Consider the following 23,980-nt stretch of genomic DNA (forward strand, 5'->3'; position numbering starts at 1 on the left):
GAGAGCATAAATGTTGCCAGACAAGATTACATAAGTGATTTCTGTTATAAATGACAACATATGAATTTGTAATGGAAATATAACAATTTGAAATTGAGGGGCTGAATTACATCTGTGCATCTGGTCCAATTATTCCCTGCTCTCTTATCCCATTTTAATTGAAGAATAAGGTTTGGTAAACGTGACCAAGTCTGAATAGAGCATATTGTACATAGTTTGTGGAAAGAATCGGCATGATCAGTCAGATTTTGTTTAGAGAGTGTAAGGCTAAGGTTCTTCTGTGTTGACCAAGAGTGAAGGGTCCTCCGTCAGATGTGATTAAAACCTATTAAACTTTTACCAACTCCAGTATCTAAGTTCAATCCAAGTTACTCAAGGGACAAAATGAAACTTTCTTTATTGCTTCTGGCACCTGACTTACTTTCTTTGCTGGCTGACTGGTTTGGAGAGCCACCACTGATGCAGTGGGCAGCGAATTCATTTTGAGACTTGCTTTGAATGCAAATCACTGGTTTTCTCGATCTCCCTCTTATGCAGTTAAATGTGCACTATTCTCTAATTTTTGTTTTTGTTTGCTGTATTTGAAGGTACTTGAATGACTTGTACACTGTGGAACTTAGGACTGGATCAGGGGTGGTAGGATGGGACATTCCTGTTACACATGGTACTCCTCCTCCTCCAAGAGAATCTCACACAGCTGTTGTTTATAAAGATTCAAAGAAACCAAAGATGATCATTTATGGAGGGATGAGTGGATGTAGACTTGGTGACCTTTGGATACTAGATGTGGGTAAGTGCACTACAGGCTTAAAGTCCATCTAAGTGTACAAGGGCTGCATTGTGAAAGGCCCTGGCTCATTTTACATGTGGAAAATGCTACTTAAAAGAGGTGTTTGTTGTTCAGAAAGTATGGGACTTTTTTTTTTAATTGAACATTTGTCCTTAAAGGTGATATCACAAAAATCTGCAGTTGAGCATGTGGAGGGGGACAGTGCTAGTCCTTCTAACTCTTTCAGTTCAAAGCCTTTTTTGGAAGTTATTGAAACAGCTGGAATGGGTAGTCAACAAGAGTGGTTGAGATCAGACTCATTTAAGGAAAGAAAATCTAGATAACCATAATAGGTAGATGGGCTGATATCCTTGGATATCAAATGGGATGAAGAACTTTCTTCGTCCAAACCCATCTTGTGAAGCATTATCAGTTTAGACTGTGTTTCAGAGGCATTTGATATGGCGATAGCCTTTATTAATTTACATGACATCAGAAGTCAAACTGTGTCACATTTTGGATTTGGTTCCTTGATGTCTTAAGTGGACGCACCTCAGCATTTCATTTCTCATCATTTAGGAATAATTACCCTAGACCCTGACAATGTTAGAATTGCAGGTCCCTTTAAAAGTAAACCAGGACACACTTCAGAGTGAATTGAGAGCACGTGATGCTCATTGAAGCCTCTACTTAAGAGCTGGGCTTTCCCCAGTAGGGGGTTTGCTTCCGGACAGGAAGAGGATCCAGAAAGGAAGAGTGGAAACTGGTATTTATACTGAACTATAGTTTAACAATAAAGCAGTTGTGATTCACAGAATATCTTCTGCAGCCTGATTCGGTGAATGGCTATCCACCTATAAACAGTCCCTTTGTACAAGGTGCCATCTTGGGCAATTTCTTCATCTCTGAATGCCCAATACTCTCTTAGAACATCAGGTGTTTCCTTGATGGTTTCAGGCCATCCTTTCATTGTAATTTCCTGTAATACTTGGAGAATTGCATGTCATCGTGTAGTTTGCTTGATCTGAGCAACGTGCTTGTTTGTCAGATTCAATGTCTGTGCTGGGTGGATAACTTCCCAAGGGTGTTGTTCTGTTGCTTCTTGTTGAATCAGGAAGATTTCACACTGTACTCATCAGCTCATCAAAGGGTGTGTAACCCTTGACAGCATGTTGGTGATGTACATCTGCTTCCCTTGTTTGTACTTCACTTGCAAGTGATATCTCTGCAAGTGAAGTAACATCATTTATAAATGATTTGGAGCAGATAGAAGCAGTTTGAAAAAGATACTTTGGGATGGCTTGTGGCCAGACTCTACCATCATTGTCTCACACTCTAACAGGTACTGGTTGAAATGCTTACAAGCAGTAGTTAGGCACTCTTTATTGATCTGTGCCCAGTGTTGTTCAATTCGTGTCAATGCTTTGGATGCAAGCGCAACTGGTTGTCTTTGCTGCATGAGGGCTGCTCCAAGTGCTGTTTTACAGGCATCACACTGGCTTCAGAGTACCTCAGCACTGGCACATGTCTGTTACGAGTAAAAGTAGCTTCTTGTTCCATGCCCCGATACCATTGAACACCCTTTGCAGTGAGCTTTCTCAGAGGCTCACATACTGACAACAGATTGAGCCAGAACTTGGCTAGGTAGTTCAAAAATTTAAGTTGCTGAATCTCATTCACTCCTGTTGGTTGCTGCATCTCTGTTATCACTTGCACCATATCAGGATCAGGGTGAAGTCCTTTAGCTGTTAGTACAAGAGCTATGTACTTCAGTCATCTCCAGCTACAACTTTTTTGTTGTTTAGCTTCGGGTTCATCTGGTGAGCACTCTCTAGTAGTCTCACTAGATTTCGACCACGGTCTGTGTCCTCCATTGTGTCTCCACATCCATAGACTAGTAGATCATCCAAGATCGCTTCCAGTCCTGGTAGGCCATTGACTATCTCATGCTATCTGCATTGGTACTCTTCTGGAGCAGTAGAAATGCCAAATGGCATATGCACGGTACCTCCCAAATAGGGCCAGAAAGAAGTCAGAAACCTGCTGCTTTTGTCCAGTTTCATTTGCCAGCATCTATTCTTAACATCTGGGGTAATAAACACTTTTCCCTTGGCAAGTTGAGGCAGAATTTCTTCAATGGTTGATAATGGGGAGTGAGATTTATTTAAAACTTTATCGTGATCCTTTGGATCTATTTAGTATGCACACAGCGTTCCAGGTTTTTTCACTGCTACCATACTGCCTATCCAGTCTGTAGGAGTTGTCATTTTCTTGATTACTCCTATCTTTTCAAGCTCCTTTATTTTGTCTTTCAGGCTGTATTTGATGGTAGCTGGAACTCTCCTCTGCAGATGTTGAGTTGGCCTCATGCTCTCATCTACTTGATGATATTCACAAGGAAGGCATCCAAGGCCTATGAAAACAACTTTATAATCTGTCAGGATGTGGTCAGTAGTCATGACTTGGTGTCATGCGAAACACTGCAAATCTCTCCTGGTATGCGGAGGGTTACCAATCCAAGCATTTGACTTGTTTCAGTCAAGATGAGGGAAGTTTGCTTAGTGCCCACTCTCTGGAATTGAAGAAGTTCTTTCTTCTTGTTGCATTGGACTGTCAGTTTAGTTTGTCCCCTTAGGTGAGCAACGTTCCATCATAGAGCCTCAACATTTCCTTGGGCTTCATTTTTGGATCACCACCTTGAGCAACTTCACACAAGCCTGCGAAGCTCATGATGTCGCACATAGAACCAGAGTCTTGATACTTCACATCAGCCTGATGCTCTCCTAACCGTCCCAAAGCATTTTCTAACTTGAGACTTGACAGTGCAGGCCTGTTCTAGGGTGTGGAGTGATCTTTCAGAATCACTATCTGATATCTCTCCTGCAACTGTCTTTACAGAGTCACTTTTCATTTTCGTAGCAAAACGCTGGCGTGCAAAGTGGTTTAACTTCTTGCAGTTAAAAGTCTGCTTTCTGCACTCTGGATATGTTTAATTTTCCTTTTTGTGGTATCCTCCACAGTATTTACATCTAATACTCTGGCTTTGATCTTTCTGTTGGCCCTTCTAAAAGTTGCCCTTCCTTTTGATGATTGATTTGTGCTTGGAAGATTTGGACTGCCTCTCAGCATAGTGCAAAGCCTTGTCGGTTTTCCAATTAATATTCTTTAACTGATGATAAGGTAGCTCAAGAGTTTCTGCACACATCAATAGCTTTCTTGAAAGTAATTTTCTCTTCTTTCAGCAGCAATGCCTTCACAACAGGAGCTCTTGTAACTAAGACAATTCTATCTCTGATGAGATCATCCTTCAGTTGCCCAAACTCTCAAGACTCAGCCACGAATCTCAGTACAATGACAATACTGATCAATATTCTCCCTCTCTTCTTGAGCTCCAGTGTTAAACACATAGCATTCATATATGACATTAATGGAGGATTCCCAAGTCTAGCTTTTCTTCAAAGCGAGATCTATGGTGCAATTCAACTTGAAACACTCCTTTCTCATCACTGATAACAGAGTTGTTACTCTTATCTGTTCGGGTTTCTTGTCCAACCCTATGCAAATCTCACAACTCTACCACTGAGAAGGGAAGAATTGCCAGTTCCCCCTCAAATCTCTCTTCATGTCCACAGGAGCAAGTACTAGAAAATTCAAAGCCATGATGACTTACCCAAGTGTCGATGCTGTTTGACAGGAGTTTTATGACCTGGCTCCTATGCAAAATGCTCACATGGGCAAGGGAGGACTTCTAAGTGTTCTTAATATACTAATCCCACTTGCCCGTGTGCATGTAGCCAGGCTCTAGCGGGTCAAACTTCTCCTCAGAATTGCACTAAAACTTTCCCTGCTGGAACTCCACAAGACATAATTATTCTTTGATGTTTTGCATTTCTGCTGGTTGTCTTACAGCTGACATGCCTCAATCGAAAGGCTATCAAAATCCTTCAAATCCCAGTGACTCATTTCTGACACCATGTTTCTTGCAGTGACTAAAATGGCGAGAGCCTTTATTAATTTCCATTGATGTCAGCAGTCACGCCAAGTCACATGTCTATGGCAAAAAGCATGCAATGGTATTTATCCAAATAAACTATAAGCAGTGACTTTCAAGGTCAGAGATTGAAATTACCAGCCCACCTGGTGCAGGGAAGAATCTAATGTACAAGTATGAATTCGATACACTCATGGCTTAATTACAATTCTGCACAATCATCTCAACAGTGCTCTCAAAATTTGCATTGCCACGGAAATGAATAATTCATTAAATTAGTCTCAATTCATTTAACAGTGAACATAAATTCAGAATGCAAACTCCCCTGTGATTAAGCATTAGTTAGGCAAATGTATCTTCGAGGCCTTAAGAATGGATGACGTGAATTCTCAAATTCCCACTTCACAGCAGAATGCTTCATTCTGCAAATTGGGTTAAAGCACATTTTTATAGCAACGTTACCCTGTATTTGTACTATAGCTGATTTTAATACGATGTTGACACAGGGCATATAGAATGGAAAGAAAAATCTCAGCACTGATATCCTTCAGTGGTGGCTTGATATGATATTTTTCTGTGGAATTGATTCTTTCAGGGTTTGTGTTATTATGCATTTTCTTGCAAGCCCTGAGTGGTTAAACTGCCCTGCCATGTTTATCCATACTGATTACAGTCTCTGGTAAGCCATTCAGAAATCAGCCTAGGCCAAGACATTAATAGGGTTGCAACATGGACCAAGGATCAAATCCTTTACCATTAGGAGATCAGGGCAGACCAGAGATCAATGATCTGAATTTGTCAGCCTTGTTTTGTGGAATGCTTTAGTGTTTGGGAAAGTTGTTGATTCAGTTTTGTAATTAGATTTGTAATACTTTTAACTAACATTAGGGTATTGAGTACTGCAATCTTCGATCCATTGATACAAGGCAGCTTCCAATGTCTGGCATGCTTATGTAACTTGAATTCCCTCAGTATCCATTCATGTGCGCATTTTGGCTGCCCTTTGGATCGGTGCTCAATATTTCTATCTCCCCCTTTTTTCTCTTGAGCCTTTCTCTCTCTCTCTCTCTCTCTCTCTCTGCTACCTGTTGCCCAGTCATACTACCTTTCATTTCTCTCCTCTTGGGTCCTTTACCCCCACCAATCACCACCCCAGCCTATCTGTACTCTGCCTTTGTACACTCCTAACACCATTTCCAGGCTCAAATCCCCTTTGATTAAGGCCACTGCCATGCCTTGTGCCTATCTTGGCATTCTCTGAAGCACCTATGAAGACACCTGTTGCTACCTCCTTCCAAATAGCAACTGTAACCACTCCATTCCCCTTTTTTGCCATCCTTGCTGCCTTGCACACCTCCCACCCATCATTACACTCCAGGCTTCTGTCCCACTCTGCATTTTCTCCAGAAGGTTTGAACTTGATATCTGCAACTTTGTCTAGCTCCTTGCCCCTTACTGATGCCTCACCACATCACCTGCTCCCAAATTGCTGCGGTGATGCTGTGGCTCTTATCACCCAAGTTCTACCTTGGTCTCCCTCCCGCACTCTGGCATCTTCCCCTCCTTTAAGCCCTTTGCCTTGTTTTACATTGTTTATAGTCTCTTCCAAATCTCAGCCCGAGATCTCAGAGTTATCATCTGCCTTTCCCTCCATGAGTCTCTGAATTGAGCAACGTTTCATCCTTGATGATTTCAAACTCCATCTCAGCCTCCCTTTCTTTCTCTCTCATGATTTCACTGCCCTTCCAATCATCCCTAAACCTCTCCCTTCATATAAGCTCTGGTAATCCAATCATAGCCATTCCCTCAACCTTTCCATATTCCGTGGCCTCTGCTTCTATGGTCTTGATCATTGACAAAGCTATCTCTGACAGCTTTGTAGTACCACTTGTCCTACCCCTTCCAATCGCAACTCTATCTCCATCTGGAAAAAACATTCTTCCCTGTGCCATTGAAAGTTGCCCTTTCAGACTTTCAACTGCCCAGCCTTTGCCAGCTCCCTCACCTCCACCTCTACTGTGCTTGTGTCAGCAAAACCTTTACTGCCAAGTTGCTGTGCAAGTATGGCCTCTATCTTTGCTCGACCAAGTCCAAGTGGTGCAGACTCGATCACATCTGGTACACAGTGTTTAAGCCAGCTAGCTGGGCCACATCAGGCTCTAATGAGACTCATTGTCCTCTGCCAAAACACCCACTACACTAGGATTATCCTGTTGAGAAAAGGTAACCACCCAGCCTTCATTCTCCATTATCAATATTAAGTCCTCCTTCTCTGCCCCCTCCATCGTCACTTATACTAATAAGTGTGTGAGGCTCATGGTCATCTTTGTCATTAAGATTGAGACCATCATTTGAGCTTTCCCTCTCACTTTTTCCACCAAGCTTTATTGTTGGTGATTGCAATAACACCCTGGCTTTGACTAAAACTTGTCTCTCAGACGGTGACTCCTTGCCTCTTACTGCTATCTCTCTACATGGCTGTACTTTCCATCACTTGCTCCACCCAAAGTGCTGCTGTGATGCCTCCCCATCGCCTGCTGGTTCCTTGTACCCTAGCACTGAATTTGTATCTCTTTCTAGTTTCTCTCCTGTCTCCTCTCATGCACTCTCCAAACTCCTCTTGATCTGCAGCCTGATAAACTCATTCCTAGTAAACTGCTGACTACCCAAACTCCCTTCTTGGCCCCCATGATAGCTGGCATTGTAAATCGTTTTCTTGCTACGTTTACTGCTCTCCCTTTCAAAACTGGTGTCATCACCCGCTTTTCAAAAAAGCCCACCATAGACCCTTCTGTCTGTGCAAACTGCTACCCCATCTCTTTTTCCTCTCCAAAATCCTTGACTGTGTACACCTCCCAATCTATGCCTATCTTTCTCTATCTTTACGTTTTCCTCTCTCTGACTAGGTTTCCACCCATAGCACAGCACTAGAACACTCCCAACCAGACTAGCAAATGACATCCCCTGTGAATGATTGGTGCATTGTGCCTCACCATCCTTCTTAACCTCTCTGTAACCTTTGACTTGGTCCAACCACATCATTGTACTTCGATGCCTTTCCTCTGTTGCCCATCTCAGGGGCTGTCCTTGCTTGGTTCTACTGTTACCTGATTGTGGTTAGAATATCTCCAGCACTGGCTCCTCTTATCATCCTGCACCATTATCTCCAGAGCACACCCCACCCGAATCCCTCAAGCATGAGCATCTCCATGAATGCTGATGGCACCAGCTCTATCTCCCCAGCACACTGTCAGTTCCTCCATTAACTCTATTGTCTGGACTGTTTATCTAACATTCAATTTTGGCTGTGCTGCATTTTTTCCAGTTAAGCATTAGTAAGACCGAATTCTCCCACTGTAAACTCATTATCCTTGCCACTGATTATATCCCCCACCTTGGCTATTGTCCCGGGCTGAATTAGAGTGTTTGCTACTGAATGTCTTATTTGACCCCAAGCTGGACTCTTGACTACATATCCTGTTAATCACAAAAGCTGTCTGCTTGTGCCTCCAGTACATCACCCATCTCCACACCATCTCTTGTTACCTCAAGATTTAATTATTCCATGCTCTTCTGATTAGCTTCCAGAGCTGCACCTTCAATAACCTTCAATTCGATTCACTGTACATGGTATCAAGAAATGGCTGAAGGCACTGCATAGTGCAAAGGCTAGAGGCCCTGACAACATTCAAGCAATAGTACTGAAGACTTGTGCTCCAGAACTAGGTTTGTCCCTAGCCAAGCTGTTCCAGTACAGCAGTGGCATCTACCTGGCAATGTGGAAAGTTTCCCAGACATGTCCTGTCCACAAAAAGCAGGACAAATCCAACCTGGCCAATTACCGCCCCTTCGGTCTACTCTTGATCATCAGCAAAGTGATGGATGGGGTTGTCAACAGTGCTATCAAGTGGCAATTCATCGCCAGTAACCTGTCCGCTGATGCTCAGTTTGAGTTCCTCCAGGGCCACTCAGCTCCTGACTTCATTACAGCCTTGGTTCAAACATGGATGAAAAGGCTGAACTTATTTTTAAGGGGAGGCGGATAGACTCTTGATAAGCAAGGGGGTGAAAGGTTATCGGGGTATACAAGAATTTGGAGTTGAGGTTACAGTGAGATCAGCCATGATCTTATTGAATGGCAGAGCAGGCTCAGGGGGCCTAGTGGCCTACTCCTCCTAATACTTATGTTCGTATGTATGTAACTCGAGGTGAGCTGAGAGTGACTGCCCTTGACATCGAGGCAGCATTTGACTGTGTGTGGCATCAAGGAGCCCTAGAAAAACTGGGGTCCATGGGAATTGGCAGCGGGGAGTGTGGGGTGGAGGTGGAAACTCTCTGCTGGTTGGAGCCATACCAAAAACAAAGGATGATGGTTGTGAGTTGTTGGAGCTCAATCATCTTAGTCCCAAGACATTGCTGCAGGAGCTCTTCAGGGCCTAACTATCTTCAGCTGCTTCATCAATGACCTTCTCTCCATCTTAAGGTCAGAATGGGGATGTTCGCTGATGATTAAAAAATGGTCATTACCATTCATGACTCCTCATACTGAAGCAATTCCTGTCCATATGCAGCAAGACCTGGACAACATTCAGACTTGGGCTGATAAGTGGCAAGTAACATTTACGCAGTGTGTACCATCTAATAGATGCACTGCAGCAACTCACCAAGACTCCTTCGACAGCACCTTCCAAACCCCCGATCTCTACCACCTAGAAGGACAAGGGCAGCAGATGCATGGGAACACCACCACCTGCAAGGTCCCCTCCAAGCCACAGTCCATCCTGACTTGAAACTATTTTGCCGTTCTTTCACTGACTCGGTCAAAATCCTGGAACTCCCTAATAGCACTGTGGGTGTACCTACACCACGTGGACTGCAGCGACTCAAGAAGGTGGCTCACCACCACCTTCTCGAGGGCAATTAGGGATGTGCAATAAATAGCCAACGATGCTCACATCACGTAAAAGAATAAGTTCATCTTGTAATCTGTCTCTCTCACCCCTACCTCGTAGCCCAAAGTTTCATTTAAAATTCTCATGTATAGATCCCTTCATAACCATACCCCTCCTTCTCAGGAATCTCCTTTCAATCCTACAATCACTCCCTCCAACACTCTGTTCCTCTGTCTCTAGCCTTGTGCATTCCACTCCCTTGTTGCCCTGCCTTTGGTGGCCATGGCATTCAGCCTCTTCGGCCCATGCTCTGGAACTCCCTCGCTAAGCTCTCCTGCCTCTGCATTCCTTTCTCTTTAAGGCTCCCCTAAACAGCCACGCCCTCAACCAAGCTTTTGATCACCCTTCCTAATATTTCCATCATTGGCTCAGCATCCAATTTTTCCAGTGCGCCATAAGTATCTTTAGTGTTTATTCTATGTTAAATATGCCATACAAATGCAAGTTGTTCTTGTAATGGCTCCTTGGTATAGTTGCAATTTGATGAAATGGAGACTGATGTGTAAATCTGTGCATAAACCATTAAGTTGCTTGTCTTCACCTTAATTTACTTCTTTAATAACCATAGAAAAAGTGCAAAGCTGATGACAGCTGGATATAGCATTAAATGGAGTGGTTTATATGAGCATAATCCATTGAAAACTGTATTGTTTTTGGACTCTTACTTGACCAGCAGCACTGTGCAGACATATTTACAGTAAGCTGTCAAGTATTTCTTCCTTTGTTTACAGAAAGCTTGGTTTGGACTAAGCCAGCAACCAAGGGCTCAACACCACTTCCTCGGAGTTTGCATTCTGCTACTGTTATTGGAAATAAGTAAGTGCTCTGCTGCTATCTGAGGATTCTTCCAAAAAGTCAGTAATGAGAAAGAAAGCATGTGGTGCAAGAGGAGCATTCTCTGTCCATGGCCTCTTAGCAGGGTAAAGAGTGGGTGCCATTTCTCGTGCACAAGAGTTTATTGGAATCGTACTAATATAATCAGAATGATTAATTGCTCTTTTTTAAATAATGTGAAAGGGTATGGGAGAGAAATTGTTAAAAATACGCATTGATCTATCTTTACTGGGGACTTACTGTGAAGGTGGGGGGGTTAAGTATTGTGAATGGTGAGTATTCAAGTGATACATTGGTACTTCTGTGGCTTTTAAGACACTTTTACAGATACCTATTTACACATACAGCAGTTAAACACTGAAGAGGACTCCTTTCCCCTTCCCAGCCTCCAAAAATGATTTGATTCCAGGTGGAAAATTCTTGGTAGAGATGGGAAAGTGGTGAATAAAAAGTAACCTGAGCATGCTGGTCGCATCATCGCAAATTCATAGCTGCTGATATGAGTATCGCATCTATCTCCTCTAATTATAACCATGTGCATTTTGAATATTTATAAAATTGTTTTCGAATATATTCATCCCAGGAATATGTCCTTAGCACATTGCTAAAAGTCCCTACAAGTAGCAAATCTCTGCTGATTTCCCATCACTGAAGCAGATTTGAGGTTGCAGCAATTGAAAACATGAGGTACAGTATAACTGCAGCTTAAATGGCTCGCATTGAGTGTGAGGTCATTTCCAGGCAGTGGTCTTGCACAGCTTTGGTTTTGTATCATTTGCAGTATAACTCTGTTAGTCACTCAGAGAGGTTTAGGGTATTCAGCACCAATGTTAGTTAATCATACTGTTATGTGAAGTGTATTGGCTTTGTAATGAACCTTCGATTGATCTGCTGATCCCACATTTTTTCTAAAAATTGAATTTTAGCTAAATTATCACTGAGACTATACTTGAAATGTAAAAGGCATTTAATTTTTCTATCTGATATTATTTTACACCTGATTATATTACATTGATACATTTTTGTTTATTGAATTGTAATCACTGTTTAGCATCTCATCTTTTATGTAACACGTTTCCAAATCAGGTGCTCGAATCCTCTTATCAGTGGTTTTTTTGGTTTCCATAAACTATTATCTGTATTTGTCGTTTTGATGATTATATATTCATTTAAATCTTTTTATTAATTAGAAGGTCAATTGTCCAAATTGTTCTGTTTCTACTCGCCACAGTTATTTCTGAATGAGCTTTTCAGAAGTATGTTTTCACAGTGTAAGTATATCTGAACACTCCAAATTTCCCATCGGTTTGGATAATTGACATTCTGTCGCATTTAAACAGCATGATTCATTGCTGATTGTGTTTTCCTTGTTAAGTCTGATATATCTGTTTTAAATACAAATGCACAGTTTTGTTGTAAATAGTTTTCAGCACAACCTGTTTATGTTTTTGTCTGTATTTATTTTCCTTTAGAATGTTTGTCTTTGGTGGCTGGGTACCACTTGTGATGGATGATGTGAAAGTTGCCACTCATGAAAAGGAATGGAAGTGCACAAATACACTTGCTTACTTACATTTAGGTCAGTCTCTTGAGTTTCCTACTTAAGCGACTAATGGGTATGAAATCAAACCGCATTTTCCCCTCCTGTTATCTCCAGCCATTGTTTACGGATTGTAACGCAAAATAATGTTTTTCATTTCCATTTTTTGTGCAGTTATGAATGTTGTCCATAGGGTGTGTGCTGTGGCTCAGTCAGTAAAACTCAAATCTGAGTTAAAAGGTCACAGGTTCAAGTCTCACTCCAAAGGCTTGAGCACATAATCTTAGCTGACACTGCAGTGCAGTAACGAGTTAGCGGTGCAGTCTTTTGGATGAAACGTTAAACCAAAGCTTTCTGTAAATAAGTGTATTAATGATCTACAGTACTTTATTCAATATTCAAATGTTCGCAAGTATCTTTTAGTCAAGAGAATTATCCAAGCTAGAAAGTAGCCTAGAATCTAGTGATTGAATTTCCCTACAGAAGATTTCCATCTCACTTCTCTGCCAGAATTATTGAGCAATTCACTCCAGAAGCAATTGTACATTAACTATTTAAATTATTTGCTTGTTTCCTCTAAATTTAAGAAATAACATGTACATCTTTGAGGAGGTGATTCGTCATGGTTGTACTTAAACTTTTTGCTATATTCTAACGAAAAGAAAAGGTAATTTCCTTGAACTTCCACATTTATATTGATTGTGTTGTAATTATTTTAACTGATCCTTGGCTTGGGAGATTTTTACTCAATTCATCCACTCTAGACTTCTATAAAGGTGCAGCAGATATATCCGTTTCAGATCTGTGGCAGAAGTGAGTTGAATATTGGCAATATATTGCCAATTCTACCTGATCATTATTGCATTAAATCTATTCCCATACATATTTCTGTTTTTACAGCGGTATGTGAAATGTAGCTCAGTAGCTTAGTTTCCCATCAAGACAGGCAGGGCATTTTCTTTTCTTGCTTTATGGACAAAGGTGGTTTAATATTTTTGTAAACGACCTTGTCATAAAGTGCATTGTCATTTTGTAAATGGTTTATTTTTTAAAAATTGCAGGTTTTAATGATCTATCGCTTGTTTTGTCAGTTTCAGACTGCTTAGTCTTCATGCATGTCACCATAGAGTCTTTAACTGTGTAGTTAGTTTAAATAGAACTTATTTTAGGAGCAGTGATTTATAGATTGTCAGTATAATTCAGTCTTGGTGTTAGTCTGTTATCTGGTTGCCATTACTAAGCGGTCAATTTTTCATAAGCTACTAGTTCATAAAGCGTATCCACAGATAAATAGTATACACAAACACAGTTTTATCATATACTTCAGATATAACCTGGTTTAATTCAGGGGAAAACATGGTGTGTACTTTTTAAAAACTTGTATGGAACATTTCTTATGTTGAAAATGTCGGTGTTGGGAAGTATCCTCTGAGGTAAATGGCAACAGTATGTCACTTGAAAACAGTTTCAAAACTCTAATATAATTTAATTTATAGCTGTGTCTCATAATATTAAAGCATATGTCAGAATTCACTATTTAATTGTTCTGTGTTTACGTTTTATAAGTGGTATAATTTTTTTTTAAAAATGCTTTGGCAGAATGAATTAAGTTAGTGGTGTATTTCTGGCAGATGGCAATATGTGGACACCTGTAGTCTCAGACACACTGGAGGACAATGTACCAAGGGCCAGGGCTGGCCACTGTGCTGTTGCTATTCATACTCGTCTTTATATCTGGAGTGGAAGAGATGGCTACCGGAAGGCTTGGAATAATCAAGTCTGCTGCAAAGATCTTTGGTATTTGGAAACTGGTGGGTGTTGCATTGTCCCTAATGCTAAACTTGGGCTGAAGAATTGTTTTTTTGTTTGGAATAGGTTTAAAATGCCTCTAAAAGTAAACCGCAAGAGTATGGCACAGAGATATGGGTTCAAACAGCAAAGGGGAAATTCCTCTTCATGCACAATGATGAACATGTGAAACAGACCACCTGAATGTGTACTAGAGGCAAAAATCCTGGGATCATTTTTTTAAAAATGGGTGCTGCTCTTGCAGGGGAAATGTAGGGTACTTCTGGAAGTCTGAATGACCTTTCTCATCTATAATTATATTGTGTATATTCATATCCATTTCGGCTGCTTGGTTTTTATTTCAGAAGAAGGGATGCATTTATTTTCGTGACCATAAATGTTAAGGTGGCGGAGACTGGAACGTACCATGGCACGTTTTAAAAGCTAGTGGTAGAAATAGAAAATTGCGTGAGAGTTGGAATCTAGATCAGGAATATGAAAAGGGTTTTATGGTGAACCTTCACCAGTCTATTCCTAATCAGTTTGAGATAACGTTGACATTGGAATAATGGAGGGCAGCAGTTTAGCTTGATTCTTGGAAATAGAAGCTTCAGAAATGTGGGTCTGGGCAGAGGTATGTGAGAGAAATATCAAAATACAGTTTTACTAAATTTAACTTGAAACACTGTTTGATTTGTCTTTAGAAAAGCCCCCTGCACCGTCCCGTGTGCAGTTGGTTAGAGCCAGCACAAATTCACTTGAAGTGTGTTGGGGTGCTGTTCCAACTGCAGATGCCTACCTTCTTCAGCTGCAAAAGTATGATATGCCGCCATCAACTACCACCACCACCACCACCATGGCAACTCCATCATTGAGCAACACTGCACTGCCACAGAAGACTCAGTGCAGCCCTATTTCTCCTACGCCTGTTTCTCCTGCCACACCGCTGCATTCACCGCTCCCTGTTTCTAAAGTAGCTTCCCCCACTAGTGCGCTGGTTCCTGGAATGACTAGTAAGCTCCATGGTATTTTTAACAGTTTTAATTGTCACCATTTAAAACCTTTGTCTTTCCGACTATCATGTGCCAGTTGTACAAGAAAATATTTAAGGCTTATATTTACAAACATTGAAATGCTGTTAATTATAACCTCTTAATGTTCCTCCCATGCAGCAAGGTATATTTTAGTGTTGCTGATTTTGAAAGCTATTATTTTTAAAATATATTAAACTATTGTTTTAGAGTAATTTTCCTGTTTTAAGTTATACCTGGTACGGTTTCTTAGCTGAATATATAAAGGCAAGTTATCAGCCATAGTTCTGTACCTAGTCACTGTGAAGTGCACATTCACTGCTTGATTTAACTTATTTTACTGTTTGTCTCTATCTAATGCCTTCACCACCTTCCCACTCCTTCCCTACCCCCACCATTAGCTAAAATAGCCAACTCAGCATTTGAAAGTTAATTATATGATGATTCTTGAGCCTGAATCTCTATACTTTGCACATTGGAATGACGCACAACAGTGACTACTCCAGTGCCTTTCCCTACTGTCATTGCTGTTAGTCATACCTGATGGGACTCAATCGTAATGTGCTAGTCTGTGTATTGGTATTTATAATTGAGATTAATCTGTTGATTTTTTTTAACCAAAAAGCTGCATTTTGAATTGCAGAGGATTTTGGCTATATCACAGTTATTCCAAAGCGATGGTCATATATGTTGGGCAATGTAAGGGATTGCTTCTTATTCCTTTGAGACCATTCATTTATGTTTCATAAGTAAATTAAGAAAGGGAAACATTTATTGTTATATTGATTTTTTAAATCAGTTATTATTTATCATGAAGGGTGGACTGATCAGGGTCCTTAAGATTATGAAAAAAGTTTGATAGGGTAGGTAAGATGTTTCCAGGGGTTACCAGAACTAAAGGCCATAAAAATTAGATTGTCATTAATAAATCCAGTTGGGAATTGAAGGGAAACTTCTTTAAACATAGTGGTGAAAATGTGGAACTTGCTACCACAAGGAGTAGTTGAGGTGAATAGTAAAGATGCATTTAAGGGGAACCTAGATAAAAACATATGGCAGAATTTTAGGGGGTGTGAGGTGGGGCGCCTGTAATATTCCCTGAGTGGCCTTCCCGCCCTCCCCTGACCTCTCCACAATTTTATGCGGGGTGGGTTCGCACTGTATATTACGCAAACTCATGAATGCTTAAGGCAGCCACTTTTGGTCCTGAAAAGTGCTCAGTCTACCTCAGATTACCCTGAGAGGGTAAGGTGCCTCAAAAATTTGAGCAACAGGTGAACATAAGAACTAGGAGCAAGAGTAGGCAATTCAGCCCCTCGAGCCTGCCCCGCCATTCAATACGATCATGGCTGATCTCATTTCGGCCTCAACTCCAATTTCCCGCCCTCTCCCCATAACCTTTCAACCCGTTACTAATTAAAAATCTGTCTATCTCCTCAAATTTATGCAGCGCCCCGACATCCACTGTACTCTGAGGTAGTGAATTCCACAAATTCATGACCCTTTTGGGAAAAATAATTCCTTCTCATCCCTGATTTAAATCTACCACCCCTTAGTCTAAAACTATGGCCCCTCATTCTAGAATGCCCCACAAGGGGAAACATCCACTCCACATCTACTTTGCCTATCCCCTCTAGTGAGTATAGGCCTAAACTGCTCAATCTCTCCTCATAAGACAAGCCCCACATCTCTGGAATCAATCTAGTGAACCGCCTCCAATGCAACTACATCCTTCCTCAAGTAAGGGGACCAAAACTCTGTGCCGTACTCCAGGTGCAGTTTCACCAATGCCTTGTACAGTTGCAACAACACTTACCTATTTTTATACTCTATTCCATTAGCAATAAATGCCTAAATTCCATTTGCCTTCCTTATTACCTGCTGTACCTGCAGACTAGCTTTCAGCGATTCATGCACGAGGACACCCAGATCCCTCTGCACTGAAGCATCCTGAAGTTTCTCTCCATTTAAATAATAAGTCGCCTTTTTATTCTTCCAACCAAAATGGATAACCTCATACGGAAGCTAGCTGTTTCGCGCTGCTACTCTGCAGTAGCAACACGAGTGGTATTCACCACTAACAGGATGCTGCTGTCAAGCCAAAAAGACGTTCTGCCTATCACACAAATGAGTAATGTGATATATGAATTTCAATGCCAATGTGATGCCAGGTATGAAGGCTGTACACCCCAATGACTGACAGATCGTATCAAACAGCGTGTCTCTTCGGCTGTGCGCAACAGACAAAGTACTGACCGTACACAACCAGCCCGTGCTTACGAAACTGAAAGCATAGTGTCCAACATTAGATTTAATTCCGCGATTGGACGGCACTTGCTAAATAATCCTCAATGTGCTAAGAATTACACTGACAACCAATTTAAGATTATCAATCGAGCTTGTAGTGTGGCTCACTTGCGCGTGCTAGAAGCTACATATATTCACACACGGGCCCTGTCCTTTGCAGACAGAAGGAGCATGCCCACACAATGCATCTTTTTTAACTAAACAAAAGGTCGTAGAACAGCCATTCCCTGGTTCATTCCCTGGAGCAGTGCCTTAACCAATCAGAGTTGACCTGCCTAGTTTGAATTTAAACAAAAGCTTGGCAGTTAACTGTTCCCTGGTGCATTCTCCATGGCAAAGCATGGTCCAATCAGAGTCCACTTGCCAACCAGTCAGCACTCTCTTCTCGTGCAGCATAAATTTGTGTTCCCTTTACAAATTGGTATTCTTGCAAATCTGATCTCCTTTTTCAGCAGCACTCAAGTTCTGTACTACCGAGTGACTATTTATTACAACATTTTTAACTGAGGAATGTACTTCATTTGGAGGAATATTCTAGAACTTCAATTAATTATTCAGTTTTTGGTTTGTACAGTACTTTACATATTTCTACTTATATTCTGTGAAGGTGCTATGACTCCAGTGCAAGTCTCTGCTGCTCAGGTATCTGGGATGTCTTCAGCAGCAGCCCAGCTGGTTACAGTCTCCCAGCAAGCTGTACAGACAGTAAAAGCTGCAGTTTCTTCCTTACCTGCTGGTGTCCGTCTGGTTGTCCCAGCTCAAAGCACCACAAATGCTGTTCCCTCTGTAGTAAGTGTGAGTATTTACTTTTCTTTCCATCTTATTTACCAGTTAAATCATTAGTTCATTTTTATCATGAGGCTTGAAGTACAGTGTGAGGGAAATATAAGTGTTGTATATAGTGGAGTCATAACATTCTGTTAAAGCTGACTTTATAGCGGTGACAGGGAGGCAGTGGCTTAGTGGTATTGTCACTGAGCTAGTAATCCAGAGACCCAGGGTAATGCTCTGGGAACCTGGTTTCGAATCCCACCATGGCAGATGGTGAAATTTGAATTCAATAAAAAATCTGGAATTAAAAGTCTGATGATGACCATGAAACCATTGTCAATTCTGCTATCCTTACCTGTTCTGGCCTCCAGATCTGGTGACTCCAGAGACTTGCAGAAACTTCCTAGATGTGACTCCAGACCCACTCTTAAATGTCCCCTGAAATGGCCTAGCAGCCCACTTGTTTCTCAAGGGCATTTAGGGATGGGCAATAAATGATGGCCCAGTGATACCCCCACCCCATGAACGAATAAAAAAATAAAATAAAAATTGGGGGAGGTGTGTTTGATTGAATGGTGGCAATAAGGAGGAATTTTTATTGTACTGTTCAACTGATAAATGATTGTCCGATTATTGAAGGGGTGTGTAAGTTACTAAAATGTACCAATTTGAAAGCCCTTTTTAAAAAAAAAAGGAGGTTTGCAATCAATGTTCCCTTTAATTTTTCTTGAGTACATGGATAATTTCTTTAGGTGTGCAATCCCTTTAAATTTTTGCTTGGTAATTTAAAGGGGCTGACTTGTGTTCCGCCTGCACAGGGACTTTTGAGTTTATGCATGTCCATGCAGCTTAAAGGGAACATTGGCTACAGTAGCACTGGAGCACTGCTTGGCAGCGTTCAAAGAGCCTGGAGCATAATTCTGACACTTAACCACTAACCCAGCCTATCCATTTGAGGCTGACCTTGTGGAAAAATGGCCTAATTAGGAACATCTTGAGGTTAGTTAGAGGCAGCTTTGCTTTTATCAGAAGTTTCCCTAGACTAGTATATCTCCTGTGGCCTTGCACATAGTAAATTAGATTAGATGTTATTTCATGACTGGAGCATTATAACATGCAGTAATGCTGCTTGGGAGCAGCATCTAGCCTGGCACTTTGAAGCCACAAATTCTAAATGCTGCAAAAACATCTTGACTCCATTTACCTAACTTGGATCCTTCTCTCTGGATAAGGGAAAAAAAAATTACAGTGCTATGGGAAACAGCAGGAGGATGGAACTAATTGGATAGCTCTACCAAAGAGCTGGCACAGGCATGATAGACTGAATGGACTCCTTTTGTGCTGTATCATTCTGTGACTCTTTGATATGAGCTGCGATATACAGTTCCAAATCAGCTGTACTCTCCAGAATGTCAACACAGAACAGCCACCAGACAAGCGAGAATATATCCCACCATGCTTGAAGTTGAGGGTGGGAGGAGAAGCTGCTATCAGAGATGGTCTGCTGATGATTAGATTACAACCAAGTGAGGCAGTCATGTGGACTGAATAGCAGAGGAGAGAGCGGATTGTGAGATTCACTACTGAAAACTGCAGAGTGGCCAAGGAGAACAAGGGTGGATGACGCACAATGGTAACGCTCACCGTGGTTAGTGCTGTTTCGGTGCTGTGGAAAAGGCAGAAAACTGATTGGAGAGATTCACACAGGCTACTAGGAGAGATGAGCACAGTTTTGGAAGGCAAAGATACGCCACGGCAAAGGATCTTGGTGAGGAAAGGCAGTTTAGAGACAGGTTAATAGCTTGAAAGGACAGAGGGATTATAGCTGGGGGACAGGTGTGTTATAAAGGCAGTTTTGAAAGTCAGCAAGGAAAGGAAATTATTTGCAGTGTTCCTAAAATAGGAGGCAGGAAGGGAAGTTGGATCTTTCGTCATAGGCTGTGTCCCATGATTCGAGGAGCATGTCTACTCAGGATGGCGAATTTCTGCCATGGTCTTCATGAGACCAAACAGGCCAGTGTTGACCCGCAAATCTGTGGGCACACAGGGCAGGACATCCCATGAGGTAGCAGGATCTGGGATGCAGGATTTGTTTCCTTTCCTTTCCTTCTCTGCTGCCGCTCTACCTCATCATTTAGGAGTTCGGACTCAAAGCTTGATGCAGCTTGTTATGCAAATTGTTGCCATTTTGAACAGTTGGTAGATTGGCAAAACTCCTGCAAAATCAAGTAGGATCAACTGGGCACTGTATCTGGATGGCTTAAAAGCATCTCCCCCTCCCCCCCACTCTCCCTCACCACCCCCTCTCCCCCCACACATCCCCTGGCAAGGTCCTGCTTTCTCAACTTTCAAATGGCCACCATTTCAGGGGAGGACAAAAAAATCGCTTAAAAGAGACTCTGAGGCTCTCCTTAAAGTGCAGCAGCATTGACATTAATGACTGGGAGGAACTGGCTACCATTCGTTCAAAGTTGGATGTTTATTGGGAATTGGGTTGAGGAGCAAGAAGGTAGGTCACCCTGTTCTAGACATTGGTGTGGAATTGTAGATTGAATAATAGAGGATCTTCCTTTCTTTTCCTTTCTTTCCCATCTATCAGGAAAATCCTTACTTCTTTCTCCCTTTTTACAATATCACTTTGTTGCTTGTGAATAAAATCCTCTTATCTGAGTATTGCTTGGTTTTTTTTACCAGGTCAAGGGAAGCTTTACTTCATGCTGAAGTGCTTTCAAAGTATGTTTAACTAAGCTTATGCTTTTATTAAGAAGTAATTGCTCGAAAAGAACTTGGAATGTTAGATAGTAAGTAAATTTTTTTTAAGTGCATGAAAAAATATTGTCTTGAATTTTAATAGTCTGGCTGCAAATTAGAATTTATTCACAGTGATTTATTTTCAGGATGAATTGCAGGTGGGAGGAATCATCAGCCCCTTGTTGGTGAAAAATTAAGCCATTGCTAGCTGAATTTCTCCATAACACATCAGGGAAATCGGAGTCCTTGGGAGGATATTGTGTTCAGAAATTATGTATCTATTTGTAAATGACTTATATTTTAAAAGTTTTAAATTTTAAATTTTAAAATAATTTTAATTTAATTAATTTAATTAAATTAAATTAATTTAATTTTAAATTTTAAAATAATAAATTTTGGCCTTTACCATTCATTCGTAATGGAGAGATTATTCCTGGTTGCAAGTCCCAAAATGCAGTAAACCAGATATATTTTTCACTATTGCTGGATGGACAGTGGAGGAATGGTGATTTCAACAAAGTGAAGACAAACAAAGTGAATTTTTCTTAGTGTGGGTGAAAGAAGCTTGTAGCACTTAATTGTGAAGTAAATGTTCTTTGTCATTGAGCCATAATGGACAGGTGTAAAAGTAATTCTAACAATGTATCTTCATTCTACGAAAGATGTGTAAAAGTGCCTTTATGTTGTGCAGGTGAACACGCCAGCCACAACAATGCTGAAGACAGCAGCTGCACAAGTGGCAACGTCATCTGGCTCTCTTGGCTCTGCTTCATCCCGACCTATTATAACTGTACATAAATCTGGTGCATTGACCGTAGCTCAACAGACTCAAGTTGTCACCACTGTCGTGGGCGGTGTCACCAAAACGTTCACGCTTGTCAAAAGCCCAATTCAAGTCGGTGGTGGAGGCTCCCTGGTAATTAGCCCTTCAAAATCATTAAATGGCTTTGCATGTCAGATTTGTGCTAATGATTTAATGAAGCCTCAAAGTGATTTCTCCTCATTGAAAGCTGAGGTGCGGGTTCTCAACTTGCTGCTCGGGTATTAATCTGGCCTTGTGGTTCGGTGGCCCCTTAGGAGAGGTCATTGGAAATTTGAATCAGGTGGGCTCTGTAATAAGTAGCTGATCCATAATGGCAGTTTTACACCTGAATGGCAAGTTGAAAATTTAGCTTTGAGGGTCTGAAAATGTGTGGCTGGCCACTGCTACAAAAATTGGCCTGCATTAGCGCAGTGTAGGTTGGCAAGTGAGAGGCTGAGCAATGGGGGTTAGTGCTAGATACCCCTTCCCTTCCAAAACAGAATTTATAGAACTTATCCTCGCATTTTGGAAAAAAGAAAGTGCTCTCATCTTTGGGGATCCAGGCCTTGACCACAGCCCAGAAGAATGGAGACTGGCATGTACCTGCATTCAGTATAATGTTGGATCCCATGTAGGCCATTGGTGCAGGAACCTTCGGTGTTGGAAGCCCTCAACCCACTCGTTGTTCCTCGGGTGTAGATGCTGCAGTTGTCGCAATGTTTGACTGTGTTCCTGCACCAACACCTCTTGTTCAGTTTTGCTTATTAAACAAACTGGGGTCCTATGTGCCTTGCAACAAAGTGTTCGGACACATATAACTGCTTGATACTTCTTGATCTCAGCTGTGTCTTCAGAGGAACACTGGGTGGAGAGGAGGGAAAATTAGAGGGCAAATTAACTTTTTAGGACGTTCATTTGCACGTAACAGCTCATTACAGAGCAACATTAGCAGAAACCTCAGGATTAAGTCCCTTTTTCATCTTGTTAACTGATGCATCATATGATGAAACTTGAAGAGATTAGTTGTAATTGGGCATACGTGGTTTTATTCATCCTGATTTACTTTTTGCCTAGTTTTAAGATTTGTTGTTTTCACTGAACCATGAAAATTTGTATAGCAGGAACTAGTTGTTTCATGTGTTTGAGGTTACTAACTTCTTGGAGAAAACAAGATGGATTTTTGTAACAATTGCCATCTTGCTTTGCTGGATTGTGTTCAGGTTAGCGTTAATTTTAACTTGTGTATGGTCTGATGTGTGAACACAAACTTGCCTACTTAACTTCCCTTGTGTATGTTGGGCAGGGAATTTGTAGTAAACTTTCTTTTGTTTCCACGAAAATTGTCTATATGTATCACCAAGCACAACTTAAGAGAATTTTATGTCGGTCGTAAATTTTTTAGCATGAATATATGTATGTTTAGAGCCTCCTTGGCTCTACTTTCTGGAATTGCTTTTTTAAATTCCACCATCTTTTCCACTATTCTGTCATTTTAAAGCCTTAAAGTCTTTTCAACTATAGTCACCTCATCTAACCCTTGTGCCTTGCACCTTAACCATTACTTTATTCCTTTTATCTTTTTTAATCACCTTTGTAAAGCACTGTGGATTATTTTGTCTTAAATTTTTTGTAAGTGCTGGTTGCTATTGTTGTTGACCATGTGTGACCAGTTGAAATTTGTTCTGTTTAGATCTCCAATCTGGGGAAAATGATGACTCTTGTTCAGACAGCCCCTGTACAAACTGGTGCTTCAATCACAGGCCAGGCTACTGCTGGGTCTTTGGCACAGTTCATTCAGGTATGTTGTGTTACATTTTCATAATCATAACCTAGAAATGACTATGGCTGACAGTAGATAAATTAACTGCGTGTTTAGCAGTTTTAATGTCTCTGTTTAAATAGCAGATAGAACAACACCAAGAGATAGTGCTAAGTTATCAGTGATACTGCCCACAGTGATTTCCAGGAGCATGTGTTTTTATAGTTATAGAAAATGTATGGATCCGTATCTGTATTAAAAATGTTGCATAGGGTGAGCACTTCTGTCTACAAACGTTACATCCTGTTGTCATACTTTTCTTTCAGCATCTACCGTTATTAATTAGTTGCTCAACTGTTCCCATTTCATTTTGTTCTTTCAACCATCACAATATCGTTGCAGGCTGTGGCCACTAAGTGGCTCTGGAGAGTGGCTCTGAAGCCTTCCCTAACCAGTTACCATCTTTGATATAAAAGCAACATCATTAGCAATTTACTTTTCATAGATATATATTCTTTAAGTAGCTTACTGGGTCGTCTTTGCCTTTTCTGTGTTATTATTCCTCAGTGCTGCTACTTGCTGCCATGTTTCTTCCATTTGGGAGATCAGGTGACATAGTCTGTGCCACAGACTTTTCTGTGGCTGTTATCAATGCTGCACCATATTTCAGCGAATATTTTGTAGA

At 41.1% G+C, this 23,980-nt stretch overlaps 1 protein-coding gene across 2 annotated transcripts in view; it reads left to right on the plus strand.

Annotated features, from left to right (window-relative positions):
- The window catches only part of LOC144696470 (host cell factor 1-like), a 76,296-nt gene that overhangs the window by 21,515 nt on the left and 30,801 nt on the right, over positions 1 to 23,980 (plus strand). The window contains exons 4-11 of one of the 2 annotated variants that reach the window (XM_078567791.1): positions 588 to 790; positions 10,444 to 10,528; positions 12,019 to 12,125; positions 13,718 to 13,897; positions 14,579 to 14,887; positions 17,820 to 18,007; positions 21,426 to 21,650; positions 23,227 to 23,334. In XM_078567791.1, coding sequence (XP_078423917.1) covers positions 588 to 790; positions 10,444 to 10,528; positions 12,019 to 12,125; positions 13,718 to 13,897; positions 14,579 to 14,887; positions 17,820 to 18,007; positions 21,426 to 21,650; positions 23,227 to 23,334 — 1,405 coding nt within the window. The remainder of the gene's footprint in view (positions 1 to 587; positions 791 to 10,443; positions 10,529 to 12,018; positions 12,126 to 13,717; positions 13,898 to 14,578; positions 14,888 to 17,819; positions 18,008 to 21,425; positions 21,651 to 23,226; positions 23,335 to 23,980) is intronic. The other variant, XM_078567792.1, reaches the window with a different exon arrangement.

Source organism: Cetorhinus maximus, chromosome 22, assembly GCF_964194155.1.
Source record: "Cetorhinus maximus chromosome 22, sCetMax3.hap1.1, whole genome shotgun sequence".
Classification (NCBI taxonomy): Eukaryota; Metazoa; Chordata; class Chondrichthyes; order Lamniformes; family Cetorhinidae; genus Cetorhinus; species Cetorhinus maximus.